At 53.6% G+C, this 22,112-nt stretch overlaps 2 protein-coding genes across 7 annotated transcripts; one reads left to right on the plus strand and one right to left on the minus strand.

Annotated features, from left to right (window-relative positions):
* The first annotated feature begins 579 nt into the window (after positions 1–579).
* Positions 580–19,155, plus strand: LOC123799781 (oxaloacetate tautomerase FAHD2A, mitochondrial). Of its 6 annotated transcripts, none has more exons than XR_015725262.1 (10): positions 580–752; positions 2,989–3,257; positions 4,381–4,597; positions 6,862–6,921; positions 7,115–7,277; positions 8,239–8,347; positions 8,444–8,531; positions 8,646–8,780; positions 8,892–10,563; positions 11,221–19,155. XR_015725262.1 is itself a non-coding variant. In XM_045808982.2 (8 exons), exons 2-8 carry the CDS (start codon positions 3,016–3,018, stop codon positions 8,706–8,708), a joined length of 942 nt encoding a protein of 313 aa, XP_045664938.2. In that variant the 5' UTR covers positions 580–752; positions 2,989–3,015; the 3' UTR covers positions 8,709–8,838. The 6 variants fall into 6 exon arrangements, 1 of the variants encoding a protein (XP_045664938.2); XR_015725261.1 differs by having other exon boundaries at positions 8,892–9,013; positions 10,359–19,155; XR_015725263.1 differs by having other exon boundaries at positions 8,892–9,013; positions 16,648–19,155.
* Positions 9,071–19,202, minus strand: GPAT2 (glycerol-3-phosphate acyltransferase 2, mitochondrial). The gene is made up of 21 exons (XM_045808854.2): positions 19,066–19,202; positions 18,818–18,931; positions 18,078–18,151; positions 17,548–17,652; positions 17,180–17,308; positions 14,788–14,887; positions 14,266–14,399; positions 13,850–13,949; positions 13,542–13,754; positions 13,094–13,213; positions 12,840–12,922; positions 12,374–12,492; positions 11,582–11,652; positions 11,241–11,499; positions 11,003–11,151; positions 10,743–10,820; positions 10,165–10,296; positions 9,965–10,085; positions 9,803–9,868; positions 9,525–9,580; positions 9,071–9,207 (listed from the first exon to the last, which is right to left on the minus strand). The coding sequence occupies exons 1-21, from the start codon at positions 19,117–19,119 to the stop codon at positions 9,091–9,093; spliced, it is 2,394 nt and encodes a 797-aa protein (XP_045664810.2). The 5' UTR covers positions 19,120–19,202; the 3' UTR covers positions 9,071–9,090.
* Between the last annotated feature and the right edge of the window lie 2,910 nt (positions 19,203–22,112).

Below are 22,112 nucleotides of genomic sequence, written 5' to 3' on the forward strand. Positions count from 1 at the left end.
AGGCCCAGCACTGTGCATGGGAAGACAAGGCTGCTTGAGAATGGGAGTAAAGGGCTGCACTTGGGGTCAAGAATGCTGGTCCCACTACTCACACTCCTTGTGTCACCTTGAGCAAAACACTTCCGCCTGGGGTTTTCCATATGTAAAATTGGGGCAATCATTCCTTCTCGTCTCAGTGATATATCAGAATCAGAAGGCAAAAATACTCGTTGTTGTGAACCAGGACGCCATAATTTGGTCTCCTCCACCACCTTTTGCCAACAATCAAAACGGTGCCTGGCCCCAAGCAGGGCCCACCGCAGGTGAGGCTAGGGAGGCGCCCAGGGCGCAGATTTTCAGGAAGCACTCACTGTCAGATTCATGCAGGTGCAGGGAGCCCCGACTATGAGTGGCGGGGAATTTGGCCTCGGGCGACGGTTGGCCTCACCTGCCTCGGCCCCGCCCAGACGCGTGAAGGAACCCTAGAGAGACAACCTTCCTTCCAGCGCTAGGCCCGCCCCCTCCGTGACTTGGCTTCCGGGACAGAATGAGGCGCCTTTCTATTGGCTGCTGTTCGGTGGCGTCACCAAGGAGCGCCCCCCCTCTGCTGAAGTAGTGGAGCGGCTGGCGCGCTGCTTTCGCAGATCCCCGGGAGAGTCGCAGTTTCCAGAACGCGGTGCAGGTGTCTAGGCGCCTGCTGACCTTGGCCCCCAACCTCGTGAGCCCAAGCCCGGCAGCTCGGGGCACCCGGCAGGACCGGCCGCCGCGGCCAGGTAGGTTGGAATTGTGGTCGGGTCTCAGCCTCCCTCCAGGTCTTCGGCTGAGGTCAAGACTGGACCGGGATCCGCGGCCGCAGCGACCACAGGAACCCGGCGGGGCGGGCCCTCGTTAGCGCCCACTGAGTGCCAGAGACAAAGCTGCAGGGCTGGTGCAGGGTGCCAAGCAAGTGGGTGGTGGGACACGGTCCCACGTCTCTCAAGCTGCGGTGCTTGTGCTGTTTCCACCTCGAATCTGCCACTTTGCTTAAGGACCCTTTTCCAGGAGTTGAATTGAGCTCATGTCTGTTGCATCGTGATTACCGCAGAAGTATCAGGGCCACTCTACTTTCTAACTGGTACTTTGGCAAATGATTTCTTTAAGCCTCATAGCCCGCTAATGTAAAATGGAACATGGTACCTGAAGGAATTGTAGGGTGGAATGAGAACCTGAATGTGCCTGTCATGTGGGAAGGACATAGTCAGTGGGGCCTGGTTATCTTGGAAAGCAGGTGACCAGCCATATCCCGGAAGCAGCAGCCAGCATGTGACCAAGTTTTCCTGGGCTGACAGCAGACAGGGTGTCCATGGGCCTCTAGGAGATATCCTGTTGGAAGTCCAACCCCTACCACCTCTAGGACACTTTGGCCAAAGCCAAAGTGTCTGGACTTGAATCCAAGTCCTCTTGGGCTATTTTCTCTCCTTGGAAACTTGGGCAAATCCGTTCATCTTTCTGAGCCTTGTTTTTTTTATCTGTAAAATGAGGCTAACAGTATCTACCCTTCCACAGTTGTCAAGAGAATTCGATCAGACATTGTAGGTAAAGCACTTAAAATAAGACCTGGCATTCAATGGGAGCAGTAACTATTTTTTCAGTGTGTGGACTGTCTGCACGCATTTTGGCTTGAACAGATTTTTGACAGTAGCATGGTTGTGTAAGACAGGAGGGCCGAAGTTTCAAAGCTCCTGGTTTTCTGGTCGAACTCCTTGGCCACCACAGTGGTCAGATCAGTGACCTGGGTCTAATGAGTCTTTAACTGAACATGGCAAATTGAACCATCAGGGTAAGGACCAGGAGTCTGGGACTACCTCCGCATGCCTGAGCATAAAGGGCTACTTTTTAAAGCAAGGACCTATGCAGGGCAGGGACTGTTTGGAATGAAGGCCAGACTTAGACTAGAAACAAAACAAGAGAATGGGGTTTGTCTTTGAGTAAAGTCTGGAACTCAGAACAGGACCTGAGTCCTGTTGATACCTTCTAAGCGATTTGAGAAGGGAAGACAGCCATGTTGACAATCACCAAGCTTTCCCAAGTAGTGAAAAGTCAGGCCGCTGCTCCTGGCATTTGTTGATTCAACAGAGCGTAGTGTAGAGCCTTCTGTGTGCCAGGCACAGTGCTGGGCACTGTGGACTCAGTGGTGAGAGAGACAGATGTAGTCCTGGACCCAGAGAGGAGACAGCCCAGTGATGCCTGTCAGGCTTAGCTCTGCCCTTTGTCTGCAGCCTCTTCCCTCAGGTAGCCTGAACTGCAGCAGGAGAAACTAATTACCATCTGGAGAGGTTTGTGGGGGCTGCTCTAGAAGGCTAGGATGGCCTGGAAGGGGTTTTGTCTTGGTAATGTGAGTCATGGAAAGCATTTCAGTAGAAGGGTTATAGGATCAAACTGGCATTTTAAAAAATTGCCTGTGACAGCTGTGAAGCCGGTTTCACCAGCGGTCACTTGTCCATACAGGGCCCCACTCTTAGCTAATTTCTAGTCCTGCTTATTTTAGCCCAGCCCAACCCAGCTCAGCATCACTTCCTCAAGGAACTAGACAAAGGCAGGACCCTTTATCATCACAGCAGTAGTCCCAATTGCTGGATCTTACTTATGACATTAGTTGTTAATATCAGTCTCCTCTGAGAGCAGGATGGCAGGGCTGAGCATGTCTGATCTATAGTTTGCCCAGTGCCTCAGTGGTGCCAGGGACAGTGTAAGCCTGCAGAAAGCACCGGTTGAAGGAACGCTGGAATCCCTGCCATCTAGGTTAGTGCCTGCATGAAGTAGTCACTCCTCTAGAAATGTTTCATTACACACATTGAATTGAGGGGGGGGAAAATCGATAAAGTGTAACAGAGTGAAATAACTAGTAAGTGTGGGCCACTTCCAGGGCTGTGCTGTGCCAGGAATGGCTGATGGGGGGAGAGGGCTTGGGCTACAGCTCAGGGAACTCTGTGGATCCTGATGGTGGTTTCGGTTCCCTCTGTGCCCTAGGACCCACGTTTTTCTTCATAAGCTCTGATGCTGGTCTGCTGTAAAAGGTTGCTCACAACTCTGCTGCAGGCTCGGAAGTGGCCCTTTCAACCCTCCAGAAAGATGAGACTGGTGCAGTTCCAGGCACCCCACCTGATGGGACCTCACCTGGGTTTGGAGTCAGGGAATGATGGGGGGATCATCAACCTCAACGCCTTTGACCCCACACTGCCTAAGACAATGTTGGAGTTCCTGGAGCAGGGAGAGGCCACTCTCTCAGTGGCGAGAAGGTAAATCAGCAGGCAGCTGCAATGGCTGCCCTGCTACCCCCTCCTCTTCCCACCCCCATCCCTCTCCTGGGAAACAACCAGCTGGTAATTCTTTTGCAAGTGACCAGGGTAACCCTACCTTTCCTTTCTCACCTCTTCTCTTAGTGAAGAGCCTTAGAAATCTTGTATGACAACATCCTCAGGCCCAGGGACGGTGATTAACTATCTCAAGGCCGTATATTTTGTGGTGGAGCCAGAACTCTGCTTCATCACCCTGCCTTCCCCAGGGGACTAAGTTCCTGTCTGCCTGAGAAGTTGGGGATCTGGGGTCCTAGGAGGCATCTTGGGAAGCTTGGGGGAGTCTTTGGATTCTTGGCTCCTTAGAGGAGAGAGGACTTCAGAGAGGTGTTCTTAGAGATGGTTCTCGGGTTTGGGCTAGATTAGGTAGGGACTTCACTGAAGTCAGGAGCCATGTGGAATCTGATGAACGGTAAATTAAGAACCACTTTGAGTTATTTTTACGTATTAAACTGTCAAAAATACGAATGTTTGACAGCACACAATATTGGTAACAGTGTGTTTCCGATACTGTCATAGTCTCACAAGATTGGAAACTCTTCCACGTCCCTCATCAGGTAATTGGGTGAATCTGTACTGCGTAGGTATACACGGTCCTGTCCAAAAAGGGGAAAGGTATATACTGTTACAGCTAAATCTCCAAAAAATAACGTATTTTTTTAAAAGGTGTATTTGGTGTGCGTCATTTGTGTAAAGAAGGACAGGAAAAAGGGTGTGTGTAGAGCAGCTGTGTAGAGCTATACAGGCCACGGTAGCTGTGTCCCCGGATGGAGCAGGGGCAGAAGAGAGGCCTTTCCAGTCTTCTCACGTGGACCTTTGAATCCCCCTACATGACATGTATTACCTAATGGGGGAAAGGAAATCAACACTGGCTAAAAAGTAAACAGTGCTCTGATATCAAAGGATAATAGCTGGGTTTGGTTCGCACACGGATTGTGATGGTTGATAGATCTAGAAGATGTATTTGAAAAAGCAAAACTCGTAGCTGCTGCAGTACCTCCCCAGCATGCCCATGGGTAGCTGGCCTGCTCCTGACCATCCCTCTCTCCTGCTCTGGTCTCTGCAGAGCTCTGGCTGCCCAGTTGCCAGTCCTACCACGGTCAGAGGTGACCTTCCTGGCCCCAGTCACACGGCCAGACAAGGTGGTGTGTGTGGGAATGAATTACGTGGACCACTGCAAAGAGCAGAACATTCCAGTGCCAAAGGAGCCCATCATCTTCAGCAAGTTTGCCAGCTCCATCGTGGGGCCCTACGACGAGGTCATCCTCCCACCGGAGAGCCAGGTCAGTGCCTCCTCATAGGCCCCCAGTCACCAGCCCATCACAAGGGTGCTTAGCACTCAGCAGCCAGCCTAAGGAGCTACCTGTTGCTTAGTACATTCAGCAGAGACTACACGGGATTATACTGTGTAAGGCTGGTCTCGGGAAAAAAAGAAATTAACAGATTTTGTATTGATTGCAAAAATATTATACTTTAATTGTAGAAAAATAAAATTCAGGACGCATCTTCTAAGAATAAGTATAGTGTCCTACGTGACCATAATAACCACTATCCCCACTAAGAAAATTAACATGAATAATACCTAGTATATACTCCAATGGGAATATTCCCAGTTGCCCCCAAAGATGACTTAATTTGGGTTCTGTTTTTTTGTTGTTGTTGTTGAACCAGGATCAGTCAAGGCCATGCAGTGTACTTGGTTATGTCTCTTTAGGGCCTTTAATCTAGAACAGGGATCTGCAGACTTGCTGAAAGGGTCAGTCAGTAAATAATAGACTCCAAATGCCACCGAGTGTCTGTTGCAACAACTCCTCTTCGCCCGTCATGTGAAAGCAGCCGTGGCTGGTACGTAAATGAGTGAATATGACTGTATTCTAGGAAAGATCCAGCTTGCTGGATCTGGCTCATGGCTCATAGTTTACTGACTTCTGATATCAAACAATCGCCCTGCCCTTTTCTTTCATGCCACTGACTTTTGGAAGAATCCTGGCAAGTTGTCTTAGCATATCCCACACTTGGTTTCCTCATGATTAGATTTAAGCATTTTTGTCAAGGATTCTGCATAGGTGTTAGTTCATTTGGACTCCTGCAACTAAATACTGCAGACTGGGTGGCTTATAAACCACAGAAATTTATTTCTCATAGTTCTGGAGGCTGGGAAGTCCAGGATCAAGGTGCCGATACATTTGGTGCTTGGGGAGAGCCGGCTTCCTGGTTCACAGATGACTGTCTTTTCACTGTTTTCTCACATGGCAGAAGGGGCAAGGGCACTAACCCTATTCATGAGACCTTCACCTTCATGACCTAGTTACTTCCCAAAGGCTCCACCTCCTATTACCACATTGGGGGTCAGGTTTCAGCATATGAATTTCGGAGTAGGGGGCACATTCAGTCTGAAGCAACAGACGTGTATTGCACCCCATCGGGAGGCTAAAGTTTGGTTTACTTGATGTTCACTAGATCTCATCGGAAAGGTGCATTTCACTGTAGTAATTAATAAGCAGTCTACGGCGGTAGGAATTTGAGACCCTGTGGACTATCTTATTGCCCCACAACTTTTCATCCAGGGATCCTCACCTGAATCCATTATTGTATTGGAGGTTAGAAAAAGGCGATTTTTCTATCATGCCTTTTTCTGGTCTTATTATCTGGCATTCTGTGAAGAAAAGAAACCTCCCTTCTTTTTTTACTCCTGTCCCTTTAGTAGCACTGTATATTCCTGATTTTCATTTTATCCAATATGCTGTAGTCCATCACTTACATTCTTTTTTTTTTTTTTTAAAGATTTTATTTATTTGACAGAGAGAGACAGCAGCGAGAGAGGGAACACAAGCAGGGGAGTGGGAGAGGAAGAAGCAGGCTCATAGCAGAGGAGCCTGATGTGGGGCTCGATCCCATAACGCCGGGATCACGCCCTGAGCCGAAGGCAGACGCCTAACCGCTGTGCCACCCAGGCGCCCCCATCACTTACATTCTTTTTGATACTCAGATGGTCTCAATTTGGCCAGTGGGTGGCTTCAAGTAGGCCCCAGCCCCGTCACTTTTTGAGTACTTCCTTGCTTTCTGGCCAAGATATTCCACGCTCATCTTGTACTGTCTCAGACCTGGAATTAGCCATTTCCCCCAAGGAACCCAATTCTATCTAGTGGGGAGCAATGCTAGAGACCAAGTTCAGGTGTCAGCTGTGTTCAGAGCAGCTCTGGTTGTTACCAGTAGAAAGAGCAGGCAGTTTGAAAGGCTAAGTTGTATCTATCTTATAGTTGCACTTCGCTGATAATGGGAAAGGCTGCGCATGTTTTCCTTTTTCTGTGTCTGCCCATTTCTTTTCAATTGAGTTAATACCTGAAAGCACTTAGGATGCTATTGGCACACAGTAGGGGCCACACCTCCCCCCTCATTCACTACATCTGGCGCATAGTGATTATAATTGTGGGTCCACAGCCAAGCCCCACTGTTAAGAGACCTAGACCCTGAATCACGGTGTACAGCCCCTTCAGCCTGGGAATAGGCCCTGGAGCCAGGCAGCTCACTGCTTCTTTCTCTACAGGAGGTGGACTGGGAGGTGGAGCTGGCTGTGGTCATTGGAAAGAAAGGCAAGCGCATCAAGGTCAGGTGGACGAGATGCCAGCTATCTCTGGCATTGGGAAATGGTTGGCAACTACCTGCTCCCTGACTGCCTTATTCCTTGCCCATCTTTGGCTAGTTTTGGCAACTAACATGGGATAAAGGTTTGGTTATGGGGGTTGGTGTCACCATGATGATCTAACTTCCAATCTGGCCAAATCCCCTGTCCCCTAAAGGCCACAGATGCCATGGCTCATGTGGCTGGCTTCACTGTGGCTCATGATGTAAGTGCTCGTGACTGGCAAATGAGACGCAATGGAAAGCAGTGGCTGCTGGGAAAAACCTTTGACACCTTCTGCCCCCTGGGCCCTGCATTGGTGACCAAGGACAGTATAGCAGGTAGGTCTTGGATAGCCCACATGGTGACTCTTCCTGTTCTTACGTGGACACATCAGTGTTTAGAAAAGCCGCACTCAGGAAATTGGAATGTGGAGTTGCCTTTTTCTGAGTCTTTAGAGACCAGCTCTCAACCTAGGCCACGAGTTCCACCGGCCTTCTTCCATGTCCCTCCCTGCAGAGCTGGTAAACTTCTCTAGCTGCCACTGTCCGTGAGCATCTTTAAGTTGGAAAGAAGTAGAAGTTGGCTGTTGAGCATCAGAAAATGGCTGTCAAAAGCCCGTGTCTTTTCCCCAGGAAGTGAGAGGGAGAACATGGTGGCACCTCTGCAGCCAGGGGTGCTAGGGCAGCACCCATTCTAAGCAGCAAGGGCAAGGTGAGCCAGGAGGAAAGCCCGTCATTAAGAGGGCAGAACACAGCCATTTGGGTGGCGATGTGTCCACGCAGCCCAGCTTTACACCACCCTGTGCAGACATCAGGGAAGTGAAATTGTGTTCCAGCTGCTCCGAGGGGGGTGTGAGTGTGTAAAGCAAAAAAGACGAAGGTGCTCATTAGCCAGGACACTGTTACAGGTAAGCTGCCCCCTGCCGTCAGGTGCAGGAGGCGTCCATGCCCCTGCCTGGGTGGTTACCCTGTCGCAGTACAGATACCCAGTCGTTTTTATATCTGCAGTTGTCAGCCTCTGCTGTGGGACATTCCCTCCTTAACCCACCCCAGTGACCACCGGCAGATGCTCTACTAGGTGGTAGATGCATGGAGACCTGAGGCGGCCAATGTCTGTACAGAAAGTTCCAGGGTAGGGAGTACTGAGTGGGTGTGAAGTGCCAGGAGCACATGCAGGGAGACCCGCAGACAGACCTTTCATCTGGCCAGTCACAAAGCCACGTTGTACATTTGCTTTCTTAGTAAAGGGAGGGTTTTGAGGGAAAACGAGAACCCCAAGGTGGTACCTTTACATTTTCAGATCCACACAACTTAAAGATCTGCTGCCGAGTGAACGGGGAGGTGGTCCAGAGCAGCAATACCAACCAGATGGTGTTTAAGACGGAAGAGCTGATAGCCTGGGTCTCCCAGTAAGTGGGATGGGGCCCTACTCCACACACCCACCTGAGGCTGAGCTGAGCCTTCCAGCCCTGTGGCTCTGGCCTCACCTGTCTCTTCTGCCCCAGGTTCGTTACTCTTTACCCAGGGGACGTCATCCTGACTGGGACCCCCCCAGGTGTTGGTGTGTTCAGGAAACCTCCAGTCTTTCTCAAGGTAGGTTGATTAAAAGGTGGAAAAGGCACAACGACCCAGAATTCCTGGCAGGCTTGTGAAATCCAGGCCTGAATGAGGCCAAAGGACTGATGTCCTCCTGACCTTCTCTTACAGAAGGGGGATGAAGTTCAGTGTGAAATTGAAGAACTAGGCATCATCATCAACAAGGTGGTGTGAGGGTTCTCCCCACAGACCCTGGACTTAGAGGCGGGGCATCCATTCTCTCCCAGTGCCAGCTGCCTCTTCCAGGTAGAGTGAGGGGAGAGGAAGCTTGCTCTCCTCGTCAATAAAATTCTCAGCCAAAGCAGCAGCTTGACTTCTGCTACAGCTTGACTTCTGCTACAGCTTGTCTTCTTTTAGGGTTTCAGGGAACAAGACAGGGCCTTCTCACAGGGTGGGGAAGGAGAGAACAGATACACCAAAGGATGGAAAACGCAAGAGACGGCAAAGGACAACGAAGCACAAAAGATTTTATAGTTCAGGTAAGGGTGTGCAGCCCCTCTGTCTTCTGGCTCCAGGACACAGCTATGTTCTGGGGCGGAGAAGTCACCCCACAGTTCTAGCTACAAACGAACTGCCGGATGAACTGTTCCAGCTTTTCCTGATTTTCCCGGCTGGTGAATGTAGGGGACAGGTAGAGCATGGGGCCTGCAGGGCCGGGCGTCTGCTGCAGCACCTGGGCCACAGGGAAGGGCTATAAGCACTCACAATAGGGGCTGTGCCTGTCCCCCAGCAAACTGCAAGTGCGACCTCGGGCCCCTCAGACCTTGAGTGCAAGTGCTGCCTCAAACTCGAGAGTAGGAGACAGACCGTGGTTTAAGAGACCAAAGGGGCCAGGAAAACCATCGTACCTTCAACTACTGCCAGCACGCCTATTCTGAGACACTAGGTAAACCCCAGGGTGGGCATAGCCAGGCTACCCTGAGCAGCTCTAGCAATCAGGGTAGAGTTAGGGATGGGAGGCAGGAGGATGGTGAGACGGGCTCCTCTTACCCCCAGGTCTCTGAAGGTCCAGATAGCACTGATGGCAATATTTGGGTCTGCACACTCTGGAAGAAAAGAAAGTGAAGGCTATAGGGCCAAGGCTTCTCTTGTGCTGAAAGAAGGAACTAGCCAAGGCTAGGGCTCAGACTCTATAGATGCAAAGACCCTCTCTCTACTCTACAACCCTCCTTCCTGGAGTTGCAATGTCACTGCCCAGCAGGGGGCAGCAGCCACCATCAAACCCTTCCCAGCCTCTGGGGAGCCTGGGCTGGCTGCCTGGGACTCACCAAAGAACCCTTCCTCCTGGGCAGTGGCCTGCAAGAACTGCAAGAGTTGCTCAGTGTAGCCGGACTCTGTGGGAGAGAGATGATGTAGGCCTAGGGCCTGAGGCCCTGCCCTGAGAGCTCTCAGCCTCCCCCGGTGGCTGGCCAGGGAAGCACAGGCCTTACCTGTATCAGGCAGCCGTCCCTGGTGGAGGAAGGCGGCAGCCTGTGCAAAGGCTTTGAGCAGTGGGCTAAGCAGGCGGCAGAGGAAGAGGAAGAAGTCAGGGCAGCGTGACTGCTGACTGAGCTGAAGGGGGACAGACCAGAATGAGGGCAGCTCCCACTGCCTGCCTCCCACACCCCCGACATGGCTTCTCCCAACTTACCCTAAAGTACCGGCCCTCAGCCTCCTCGAAGTCATCACTGTCACTATCAGTAAAGTCCCCACTCGGTTTCCACAGCAGCTTTGCACTTAAACGCTGCCGCCCTGTGTCACAGGCTGGCCGGGAGCCTGGGGTCTGGGGGCCATGGGAACCATTGGTCTCTGACCGGTTCAGCCCTGAGCTCCCCACTTCCCTAGACCAGATACACGGCAGACCTGGCATGTGGAGGTGAAACCAGTAAAAGCAGACCTAGGGAGCCCAAGAGGACACCAAGAGCCACACCAGACCACGGTACCTGCTGAACCTACTTGCAGGGCGAGAGGAAGTGAGCACCGACCTTTAAGGGCCACAGTTCTGTGGACAAGAACTGGAGGGGGCAGGAGGCATGCAAAGGACCTGGAGGTACAGTTGTCTAGTGCTGTCATGATAGGGCATATAGGGCAAAGCCCAAGGCAAAGACTGGCAGAGGCAGGACCCAGGCCTGTCTGCCAGGCCAGGGGCACGCCCACCCCCACAGCACTCCGGGTGGGAGTAGGTGGCCAGAACCCAGACCGGGGCTTTGTCTCCACTGCCCTGCCTACCTCCTCAGCAACCAGGAGCCCACACTGGATGAGACGGTCCAGCACTTCCTGACAGTAGCAGTAGGAAGACTGGCAGGGCTGAGGAGAAAAGCATTGATGTGGCCTCAGAACCAGGCCATGGGCAGGAGCCTGGTCAGAGGCGGGGCAAGGGAGACCTACCTCCATAGGACTTAGGGGCCTACGCCTGCCCAGCCCCTCCTGATATCCACAACCGAGAGGGGGAGGCCCAGGGCCATGCGGGGTTGGGGGAGAGGCCTGACCTGCAGCAGCAGCAGGTCCTGGGGCAGCAAGTGCAGCAGCAGCAGGATCTGACGGTACAGCTCGTTCTGGCTCAGCAGCTCAATGCCCTGGAGCTCCCAGGGCCCCTCAGGCGGCACTCTGCCTGCCAGCAGCCCCCGCACAGCACAGGCTGGGGGAGGAAAGGGCCGGGCACGAGGAGGGAAGCCATTCACCTCACCCCTACATGTGTCCCACCCAGCCCGAGCCCTGGGGACTCACCACCCACAGCCTCACTCAGGAAGGCAGGCAGCAGCTCGGCACTCAGGCGTGCCAAGTGTGTGAGACCTGGGCCCGGCCGAGGAACTACCAGCAAGTCCCCCTGATGGACGCGCAGCAGGGCCACATGCGCCCGTAGCAGGCTCAGCGTGTGCTGCACGAGGCACCGCAACTGCCCCGAGAAGCCCACATCAAAGCCACGCAGTAGTGTCTCCTCGGTCAGCCAGGAGAACTCCCCCAGGAGCTGGGACAGGAACACACCCTGGGGGGGGGGGCAGGGCAGTACAGGGGCTGAGCAGGAGGGCCACACCCCTCCCCCAGCCCCCTAGCACTCTGTCCCCTACCTTCTGGTGCTTGAAGAGTAGCAGTGTCGCCATGATGGCCGTGCTCATCACTGCCGAGCTGGTCACGCTGGCTGGGGCCGAGGGTACGAAATGCTGGTCAGGGCTTTAGGCCCAGTGGCCTAGTCCCTCCACCGCCCCAGCAAGTCTTCCTAGTCAAGAACAGTACCCCTGACACCCCCCTGGCAGCAGCCACACACACACACAACTCTACCCCAGGCAAGGGGAGAGAAGGCCCGGTCCTTGAGCGCCACCCTTCCCTGTGGAAAACCAACATTTATCAATACATGACAGGAGTTCAGGGACCTTCCCTGCCTCTCACAGGCCCACTTACCAGCCCACTGTCTCTGTCACAGAAGGGGCACTCGAGTAATAAAGAGAATTCTGTTAACACAGTGTCTGGTACAGAGGGTGCTATTAAGTCTATTATGTGCCTAATTCCGTGCAGTTGACATCGCCCTCATTTACAACTAAGGAGACCAGGCTCAGATGAAGTGATGAGCACAAGGAAGGGCCAGGTATGACCTTGGGCAGGTGGCTCATCCAGCCTGCACGTACCCTCCACAGCTTAGCCACCCTGTGCACTCATCTAATGGCTCCCTAGGTTCTCCCTGGCTGCCCTGTTCCCTAGGAGCAGGGAGGGGTCCACTCCTCTTCACATGTCCCAAGTGGGCCACACAGGAATGGATGTCAGGTGCAGAAACCCATTTGGAACGGAGGGCCCCGAAGACTGGCTGACCCAGTAGAGGGACTGCTCAGGAGCCTCCCGTAAAAGGCCCAGACGCTCCCCCTCACCATTTAGGACGTGACGGCTCAGCCTCCTGACCAGGAGCTGGTCCTCTTCCTTAAGTGCCAGAAGGGGCCCAGTTGCTGGAGTCCACTCCTGTTCTTTCTCAGTGTCTGGGACAACAGTACTGGGATAGAAACAGATTACACGATAAAGGGACCAAACCTCAAAACAGTTGTGGGGAAGCCCAAAGCTTTCTCAAAGGTGAGGGTGTTTCCCCATCCCCACTCCTGAGGCAAGAGGTGGCTCATGTAACTCTAGCCCTTCCACGTTTGTGTGCCATGTCCCACAGTCAGATTATAGGCAAGGGGGTGGTGCCTGGTTCTGTTCTAGATGACCCATGGATATCTGGAGAGGGAAGGCTGGAGTTGGTGATGTGTTTGTAGGTATGGGGGAAGAGGGTGCCAGATCACAAGCTGGGGCTGAAGGGCTGCCTGCCTTGCCCCCAAGACCCACACACTCCCATGCCCCTACCATTGGCCCAGCACGATGGGCTGCAACAGCTGCTCCAGGGTCTGCCTGCTGCCCCAGCAGCTTCTGGCGTTGATGGTGTATTCCTGCCCAGGACAAGGCTCTTATTAGATGGCCTGCCCTGGCCCACCAGGAAACCTGCACACAGCCCACCTGAGGTAGGCAAGGCTATCCCTGCAGAGGCTCTGAGGGCCAGGCCACCAGAAGCCCTGGGACAGACCCCAGGTACTCCCAGCCTTGTCCAGCAGGCTGCATACCTGTAGGGAGAAGGGCTGGGCCAGGTGCACACGGACACAGACCCTGGGGCTGCGGCCCCAGCATCGTAGGATCCTCAGGACAGCCAGAGCTCCTGTCCACAGCCCCAGTGGGGTCAAGGCCTGCAGGGAGGGAGGGGCTGAGTGAGCAAACTGCTTGGGGGCACTTTCTGCTCTGGTTTATCTTGGGCCCAAACTGGTACATGACCATGACCTCTTCAAGCTAATTTTCTCATCCATAACAGGAGAAATCCCTAACTGGGTCTTTAGAAGACGAAATGACTGGATAAGTGTAAGGGCCTTGGGAAGTGCCACAGGATGATGACTGGAGGAGCAGAATTCCTTTGCACTCCCCACTTAACTCTAATCCTAAGGGGAGCTGGCCAGAGAACACAATGTGTCTCCTCTCTAGAGATGGTGTCCACTTAGAGTCACCAGGGGCAGGACTCACGTGGTATACATCACGAGGTGCATCTGGAACCAGGTCATAGGTGATGGCCACTGGCACTAGCATGGCATCTGGGATGACGCCCACCTGGACAGACTGCACCACCAGTCCCAGCCAGGTCTGGCCCAGGGCTGACAGCCGAGGCCCCTGGGCCCCAGGGGGCTCCTCCAGGAATATGAGCAAGGGCTGCCTGCTGACCAACAGCTGCTCCATAGCCTAGAGGGGGGTTGGGGGAGGCAGGTATCAAGACCAGAGCAGCAACAAGCCCCTGTACTGTGGTCTGACCCCACTGGTACCCTGAGGGCACTTACGGCATGGGCCACAGCCCTTGCAAGGACCCCCTCTGAGCTGTCCAGGGTAAGGTTGACCTCTGGGGGCAAGAAAAGCCCCCCAAGCTTCTTTAGCAGAGCTCTGTAGGGCACAAGGCAAAGCTTGATGAGAGAAGGGGCTCAGGAGATGGGATCGGGCAGGAGGCCAGTGAGATCCTCAGCCCACCAGGGCCAGCCTGGGTCCTACCTGAACACCCTGAAGCCAGGCATGGCCCTAAGGCTCATAGCTGACCCTCCACCTGAGCTCCACAGGCTGAGATGACAGAGTTGGGAGCAGAAAGACCAGGAAGAAGGCCTCTGGGGAACTGCTGCCAGCAACACCCCCGTACACATCCCCACACACCCCTACCCAGGCTGGGAACTTCTCCCCTGTATGTCTAGGGGCACAAGGCTTTTACCTGAGGGTGGGGGAGCAGGTGCGGGGGTCCCAAGCCACACGGAGCACACCCAGGCCTTGGGAGAGCAGCACAAAGGGCAGCAGGATCCCATCCAGGAGTGACTTGTGGGTAGAGAGGAGGACAAGCGGCAAGCCCTGCTTGGGGAGAGCCAGAGGGAAGTGCCAATCCGCCCCCACCCTGAAGATGCAGGAAGCTGAAACCCAGCACCTCCAGACCCAGGGCAGCCCCAGAGGGAGGGAGGGTTCAGCTGAGCAGTTCTTCCTCTGAGCACATTTCCCAAAAGTAGAGGAGCTCTGTCAACAACTTTTAAGGTAATGCACTGACGTAATGGTTGTTAAGACCATGATGAAAAGACGTTAGAGGGAGCCCCATGGGAGCAAGACCGTGAGACACGAAGAGAAGGTCATCAAAGAGCAGTGGATTTTTCCCACCAGCTGATGGGGCTGGTCCCAACTTAGGGCTTGGCCTAGCCTCTGCTCCTCTGTTCCCGCCATCCCCATCCCAATGGAGGGCGGGCCTTACTCCCTGGGCGGCCTTGTGGACCATCTTCATCTGGCCCTTGTGGAGCTGCACGTTCAGGAAGACACAGTTCAGGAACCGCAGCAGTGCCCAGCTGAATAGCCTGGAGAGTGACACCCAGTCTGAGGTATGTCAGGGCCCCGCCCATGAGGCAGGGCCCAAGACACCTCAGGAGGCTACCCAGCATTCCTGTAAGGCAAGTGCTATTACTGTCCCCACTTTATGGAAGAAGGAAGTGAGGCATGGGGAGGTTACAGAAGCTGCTGAGTAGTAGAGAAAGCTAAGAAGTGCTAATGCGGGGACTGGAAGGCAGGCTTGACACCAAAGCCCATGCCTATGAGGTGCTATTACTTTCCCAAGACTTCACGGTGCAACTGTCTCAAATCAGCTTCAGAGCATCTCCCTGCCTCCATTTACCCTGAAAGAAATTAGAGGACCAAGACTCTCTCCAGGCATAGCCCAGCCTGGTCTTTGGAAACTGCAGGGAAAGAGGAAATACAAAGGAAGGAGTTAAGAGATACAAAAACGGGATAACTAAAAGGGCCAAGTCTCTGAGGAGGCATTCCCCAGAGGCCCAATGGGGGGACTGGTGTTGAACGAGGACAGAAGCGTAGATGCAAGTAGCACAGAGATGTGGTGGACAAGCAGCATGCCCTCATCCAATGGCTTCTACTTCTCCATGAAGCATGAGATGGGGCCATCAGTTAACAGTGGGTAAATCCAAGAAGGAGCAGTCTGGATCAGTCTCGGCAGACACTGTGTGCCTCTTTGAAAATCTCATAAAGGAAACATTTGACTGCTTAGGTACAGAGAAGGCAGGTAGCTGGGTTCAAACAGAACAAGTGACTCCTTCCCAAGGGTATTATCATGATGAGCCCTGGAATCGAAGCAAGGCCAGAAGAGAAGAAGAGAAAAGAAGGGGGCTGATGGCTGGTGTAAAGGTTGTCAGGTCAAGGGACTGGAAGTCTCAGCAAAGTCAAAGAATTGACACATGGAGGTCTGGTCAAAGTTACCAACCACCTCTACTTCCTGTCCTAAGTAAGCAGTTGACCACTGAGCACTTTCAAGACAGCTGTGCCTTCTTTCCCTTAGTGACTCATTCATCTCTTGGTTTTAAATATCTGTATGCTAAAGTTTTGCAAATCTATGTTCCTGACCCCAGCCTCTTCTGAGCTCCAGACTCATGAGCAACTGCCTCTTCAGTGTCTCCACCGACACGTCCGGCATCTGAAACTCTATGTCCAAAATATCCTTTGTGGACCAAACTCACTCCTCCCCAAGCCTGCCCCTTCCACCCATACCACCAGGTGCTCTCCCCAAACCCTGGCTCTCCCATGATTTGTCCCTTTTTCCCTCATTGCCCCCACCCTCACCCTTTCAATCCATCACCTGTTAATTTGGTGTCTTTCAATCCATTTTTCCAACCCCTACTGTCACCACCACATGCCTCATCATGGCATCTCACCTGGACTAACAAAGCTTCCCAAATAGTCTTCTGTTCTCTACTCTTGATCCCAATTCACCTTGTTGGCATTTCCTGCTTAAAACCTTTCCATTGGTTTTCACTGCACTTAGAAATCAAATCCAAACTTCTTGAATGGCCCTGCATATCCTGTCCCTTCTACCTCTCAATTTTGTCTCCAACAGCTCTCTCCCTCACTTGCCAGCTTCCAACCACAGCTTCATGAGCAAAAGTGGCCATTTCTTATGGCCATAGCTCATGCCATTCCCTCTAGTAGGACTGTTCCCTCCATCCTTGCCCCCTCAAGTTTGGCTCCTTTCCCCCCTTGTCCCTATCTTACAAGTCTCTTCCTCCCCCCACACCTGTTTTCAATCTTAACCCTTGTTCTGTCCTTCTTGCAGCCATATGTTTACTCTGCCCTGTGCATCCCTCCGTTCTCCAGGAACAAGACCCTGCATCTAAGAGGAACTCAGATCTGTGCCAGATGGATGCAGGAGGGAGAATGCAGGAGGGCGCCTATAAGATGGGGGAACCAGCCACCTCACCTCTCCACAGGAACCTGATCTGGGGAGAGGAAGAAGGATAGAGAGGGAACTGGAGTCTGGGCCACAACCAGGGGTTCCTGGGCTGACCCTCAAACCCCTATCCCCAGGACAGACAGACAACACCAGGCCAGCAATGGGGAGAACCTGGGCTGGAAGCTGGCTCAGATCAAAGGCTCACCCCATACCTGACCGGTCCCATCAAGGAGCCAGCTGTCCTTGAAAGATCTCACAATGTCCAGATCAGGGGCTCCCTTCAGGCTCTCTGGTAAACACACCATCCAACTCCCCAGGAGGGGAGTCCAGTCTTTCCCCAAACCTAGCCAACACCCACTCTCCAGAAGGGCAGAGGCCCCAGCCCAGAAAAGAGTGCCCCTCAGCCCAGAGTTACCTGAGCAGGAAGGGGCGGAGCGGAGCCTGGATATGGCCCAAGATGCGCTGTACCTCTTTCTTCACAAGGCCTGGTACCTGGCCTTCCCCAGCCCCTCCTGGGACCCTCCCTGAGATGACATTCTGCACCCTGTGGTGTGAGGGGGAGTGGTGTTAGGCTGGGGCAGACCTAAGATCTCTCAGGTAACTTCCCACAGCACCACAGCATCCCCAGAACACAGACTCCAGTATTTATCCTCCATCTTTAAGGGCCCCAGGCAAAGCTAACGGTCTAGAAAACAGCCCTCTAAAACCACCCCTGCCTAGAATGTTGGTCATCCCTTCAAGGGTCTCAAAGTCCCAGCCAGACTCCAATCCCTGCTTCCTCACCCAGTGCTTTCCATGATCTTCTGTGGGGCGTCCTGACCGGGTGGTATGGGCTGCTCCAGTGACCATAAGAAATAGCAGAGCCTCCGAACCAGCCAGCCCCGAAACCTGGACACAGCCCCCAGGGCAGGGAGGGTGGTGATCTTTTAGAGGGCCCGTACCCCACTACAGTCTACAGAGGGTATTCCACCAGGAAGGGATCACACCTGAGTCCCATGGCCTGGGAACACCTGAGCTTGGCTTATCATGGAGCAGGAAGCAGCAGCACCTGCCCATCTGTGCCCCATTCCCTCCCCTCTCCCTGAACAGGATACAGGTTCAGGCCTGACACACGGTGGGCAATCCATAAATGCTCACAGCAACTGCAGGAGAGTTCCAAGCCTGCCTCTCCCCACCTGTGGGTATGGAGCAGAGGGCAGGGGCCCTTCTTTTTCCACAAAAGGAAAATAATGACAGCACAAAACACGGCTCCAGCAGCCCTGTACCCAAGGACCCTGCCCGCCACCCTCCCCCCACCTCCCAGCTCTGACTACCTGGTGTTCTCCTCCTTCACCAGGATCACGTTGCGGAAGCCTAGATCCATTATGCTTCTGTGGAAGAGGGACTCCTGCAGGAGAGGGGCCAGGGACAGCATGTCCTTGGGGGCCTTCACAAAACAACGAAGGAAAGCCCCCACTCTATATTCTGTAGGCTTCACCTGATGGGAGTATTGAGTATACCAGGAGACAAAATACAGTACAGCATTTCACTTCTCAGATCCCAAGACTCACTCAGGAGAAAGGGTCCCACAGTCAAAATGGAAGTGCTGCATGCTCTACAGAATCCCCGTCTTGGAGAGTAGCATATAGTCTCTGAGAAGTTCTCTTGTCAACAGCAGAGAACACGTAGGTCCTCTGCCAGGACCCTGGGGCTCATCAGCACAGCACAAGGTATGGATGCAGGATATCTTCAAGCATGTGTTGAGTGCTGTGTGACTTTAAGTGGGCAGTGTCCCCAGAACTGAACAAGACTCATGCAGGCCTGGCCAGACACCCGTCCTCTGGCCATGCCCAATCTCCTCTCTCTGCACTACCCCACCCAACTCTTGAAGGCCTGGAAGCCAGCCCTGACCAACAACACAACCAACACAAGTGCATCCATTCCCCTGAAAGACAAGAGCACAGGCATGGGTTGAGGAGGGCTGAACATAAAGGAAGCTGCTTCCCAGAGCCATGGCTCCTGTAGTCAATTTCCCCAAGTTTCCCTGATGGAGCCCAGCCCTACCATCACTCACCCAGCTCTTGGGAGTGCAGGTTTGGCAGCAGCGACCCACAAAGGGGCGATATTTCCCCAGGAATGGGGTAACAGCCTCCAGCTTCATCCCAAAGCCTGAGGACCACAAGCTGGTCTGGAAAAGGGTCACAGAAGAAATCAGAGGACGCAAAATCTTTGGCAGAGGGAAGGAGGCTCCAGAAGTGAGGGGACACAGAAGGGGAGGTGAGAGGACAGAGGGTATTTTGGGAATGGGAGGGTACACCCTACCTCTTGGCTGTTCTGGGTGTTCCTCTGCTGGATTTGGTGTCTGGCTTCCAACATGGTATCCGTGGGGGCCTATAAAATCTGGGAACTAGCCACTGCTGCGTGTGTCTGTCTGTCTCTCTCTCTCTCTCAGGAACCTGACCTGGGGGAGAGGAAGAAGGATGAAGGGGGAACTGGAGTTTGGGGAACAACCAGAAGTTCCCGGAGTGACCCCCCCCCCCAAGTCCTCAACCCCAGGACAGATAGACAACACCCAAGCCAGCAGTGGTGAGAAGCTGGGCTAGAAGCTGAAGGGAAGCTGGCTCAGATCAAAGCTCCACCCCATACCCCACAAAGGAGCCAACTGTCCTCAAAAGGTTTCGGTGTGCAGATCAGGGGCTCCCTCAGGCTAATATGAAGGGGATCAGCTGTCTTACCAGCAGCAGCCACCCTTCCATCTCACAGCACAGATGGGGGCTGTAATGGAGACTGAGACCCCTTCTGTGCACAGGGAAAGAATAAGGCTGGACTGGCAGGAAGCATCAGACTGCCAAAGAGGAACAGGACCATCGCCACAAGGCTACCAGGTCCTGCTCAGCGGCTCTTCTCCCTTGCACAAGACAGTACTTTATCCATCCAACCATTACAGGAATGTGGGCATAGGGTATGAGGTGGGGGGACAGGTGGAGGGTCAGAACACGGAAATGCCACACAGACCTGTTCCCAAGGAATGCTCACCTGGTTGAGGACATGACAGACTTTTCCAAAATGGATCCCCTTTTACTTAGTACTCTCCACAAAAGCTCCCACTTGGTATCTCCTCAGCCCCTCCTTCCCACCACAATATTCCCCTGAATTAACAAACATCTATCGTCTGCAAAACAACACTGAACCCCTCCCAGCCTAGAAACTGGATGTTAAAAACCCCTCCACCCTGATTTCTTAACATGTCCCTCATGGGTAGGCTCATCCAATTATTTATGTTACCCCACCACACAATGCACATATCCATGTGGAAGTGCCTTCTCCCTTCCCCGCCATCCCACAAATTCTGTCCATGGCTCTAAATCCATGATGGATCTGGATCACCCTCTAGTTCTTTCCTTTCTTCCTTGGTTCCCCCAGCCTAAGCTTGCTGGGCAAGAAGCCTCCTCCAGGACCGAGGTTTCATTTCCCCACATCATCTGGAAGTCTCCTGGGGGCAAGGGCTGCAGTGGACACATCTCCATATGCACAGCAGTCAGCCCTGCACAGAGGAGGGATCCAGGAAGTGCTAGATGAGACTGTAACTTCCCCTCCCAGAATTCCTCTGGGTCTCTCCTCTTCCCAATTAGCACAGTTTAGATCTATGAAGCCAAGGTGTAGGAGGATGGAAATTCCTTCAGTGCATAAGCTCTGCTAGACTCATTCCAAATGCACTTCCTACTTTGAAAAACCTCTTACAGCCCCATTCACAGACATTTGGCACAGAGTCCCCAAGCTGAGGCTGCAATCTGAGGGGTTGCCTCCTTTGCAAGGAGGATGCCTGCTCCCCAGCCTCAGACCACCCCCACTCTCAAAATCTCATCCCATTAGATCTGTGCTAACCCTGAAGGGCCAGCGTAAAAGACAAAGCAAGGAGTAACTCCCATTCACCAACTGAGTCAACTACTCAGCTTATAAGATCCAGAGGTCAGTTATGGGGTAGAACTTTCTAGTGCTCAAGTCCCCAAAATGGGGATCTCTGTCACTCTGTAGCTCCTGCCTGGACGCCCCCTCCTCCCCAGACACCTATAGCGGAGGTGGCAAACTAGCATCCTAAAGGCCAAATGTAGTGCATGTATGTATTTCCTTTAGCCATATAATATTCTAAAACTTGATGAATTAACCTCAACATTTAAGACTAGTCAGCGTGTTTTATTAGAAAAAGGGGTTTCCAGCTGCTGTTGTTATTGAAAATTAAACAAAACTCCAAAACCTGAGACCTGGCTTCTCAGGCTTGCAACTGCCCCCACCCCCGCCCCGAGCTGCCCAGAGCCCTGCAGCACGTGCCTTCCCATTTGCCACATCGGCAACACCTGATGCCCAGCCCGTCTGCGCGGCGTGGGCAGCCCTTCATCAAGGGATAACATCCAAACCTGGTCCCTGTCTGGAATGTCTGCTCCCTACAAAGAACCGCGGCTTGAACGTGGCGTTCTCCCGGGGTAGGGGTGGGGGTGCTCGGAACTCGGGCCTCTCACCAGACTCCCCGCAAGCGTTCCCTGAGCTGACCCCAGACAAAAGAAAAGGCGCCAGTGGCAGGGTCGAACGTCAGACCTGGACGCCTCCCCTGGGTCTAGGCTGGTGGGAGGCCCCTGACGGACCCCACAGATGGACGCATTTGCTCGGCAGGCCCTGCAAGTCGGCACTCCATCCAACCCTTGCCAACCCCCCAGAAGGTCGTCCGAGCTGGCTCCCACACTGGGAAAGCCCTTGATCTTACCTGGTCCAGCGCGGGAGCAAACCCACGGTTCTCACCTCACACCCGCCGCCAACTCCCGCCAAAGCAGCTACCTGTGAGGCGACCGGAAGGCACGAAGGCTGGGGCAGGCGGGCTCTGCGTTCCCGGCTAAAAGAAAGCCCCGTTTAACCAATTGGGATGCACGCGGGCCCGAAGCCCCGCCCCCTGGTGCCCCGCACCACGCAGCGCCGTGCGCAGCGTGGCCATGTGACCCTTGCTGTGGGCGGGCGCGCCGAGCTGACTGCGTGTGGGGCATAGGTTCGTAGGTGCGCAGCAGGCTGCTTGCGGGCCCTGCTCGCCCTCCCGGGCAGGTCGTGCGGTTTCGTGGGGATCCGTGGAGATGTCCTTGAGACCCGGGGTACCCGAGGTTTGAACAAGGACTCATGGGCAACCAGGTTCTAACGAAAGAGTTCCTTTCCCAGCATACACATGGCCTCCCGGCTGGAGTTCAGAGTCTAGCAAAATTCCGAGTTGGGAACATTTACAAAAGAAAGAATCACCAGGAGTCAGTTACAGATCACGGGAAAACAAGGCAGGCCGCCCCAGTGTCATTCCCCTCCTTGGTTAGAACTCAAGAGCATAGTCAGGGACG

This window comes from Ursus americanus, chromosome 7, assembly GCF_024610735.1.
Source record: "Ursus americanus isolate L20-20 chromosome 7, mUrsAme1.1.p, whole genome shotgun sequence".
Classification (NCBI taxonomy): Eukaryota; Metazoa; Chordata; class Mammalia; order Carnivora; family Ursidae; genus Ursus; species Ursus americanus.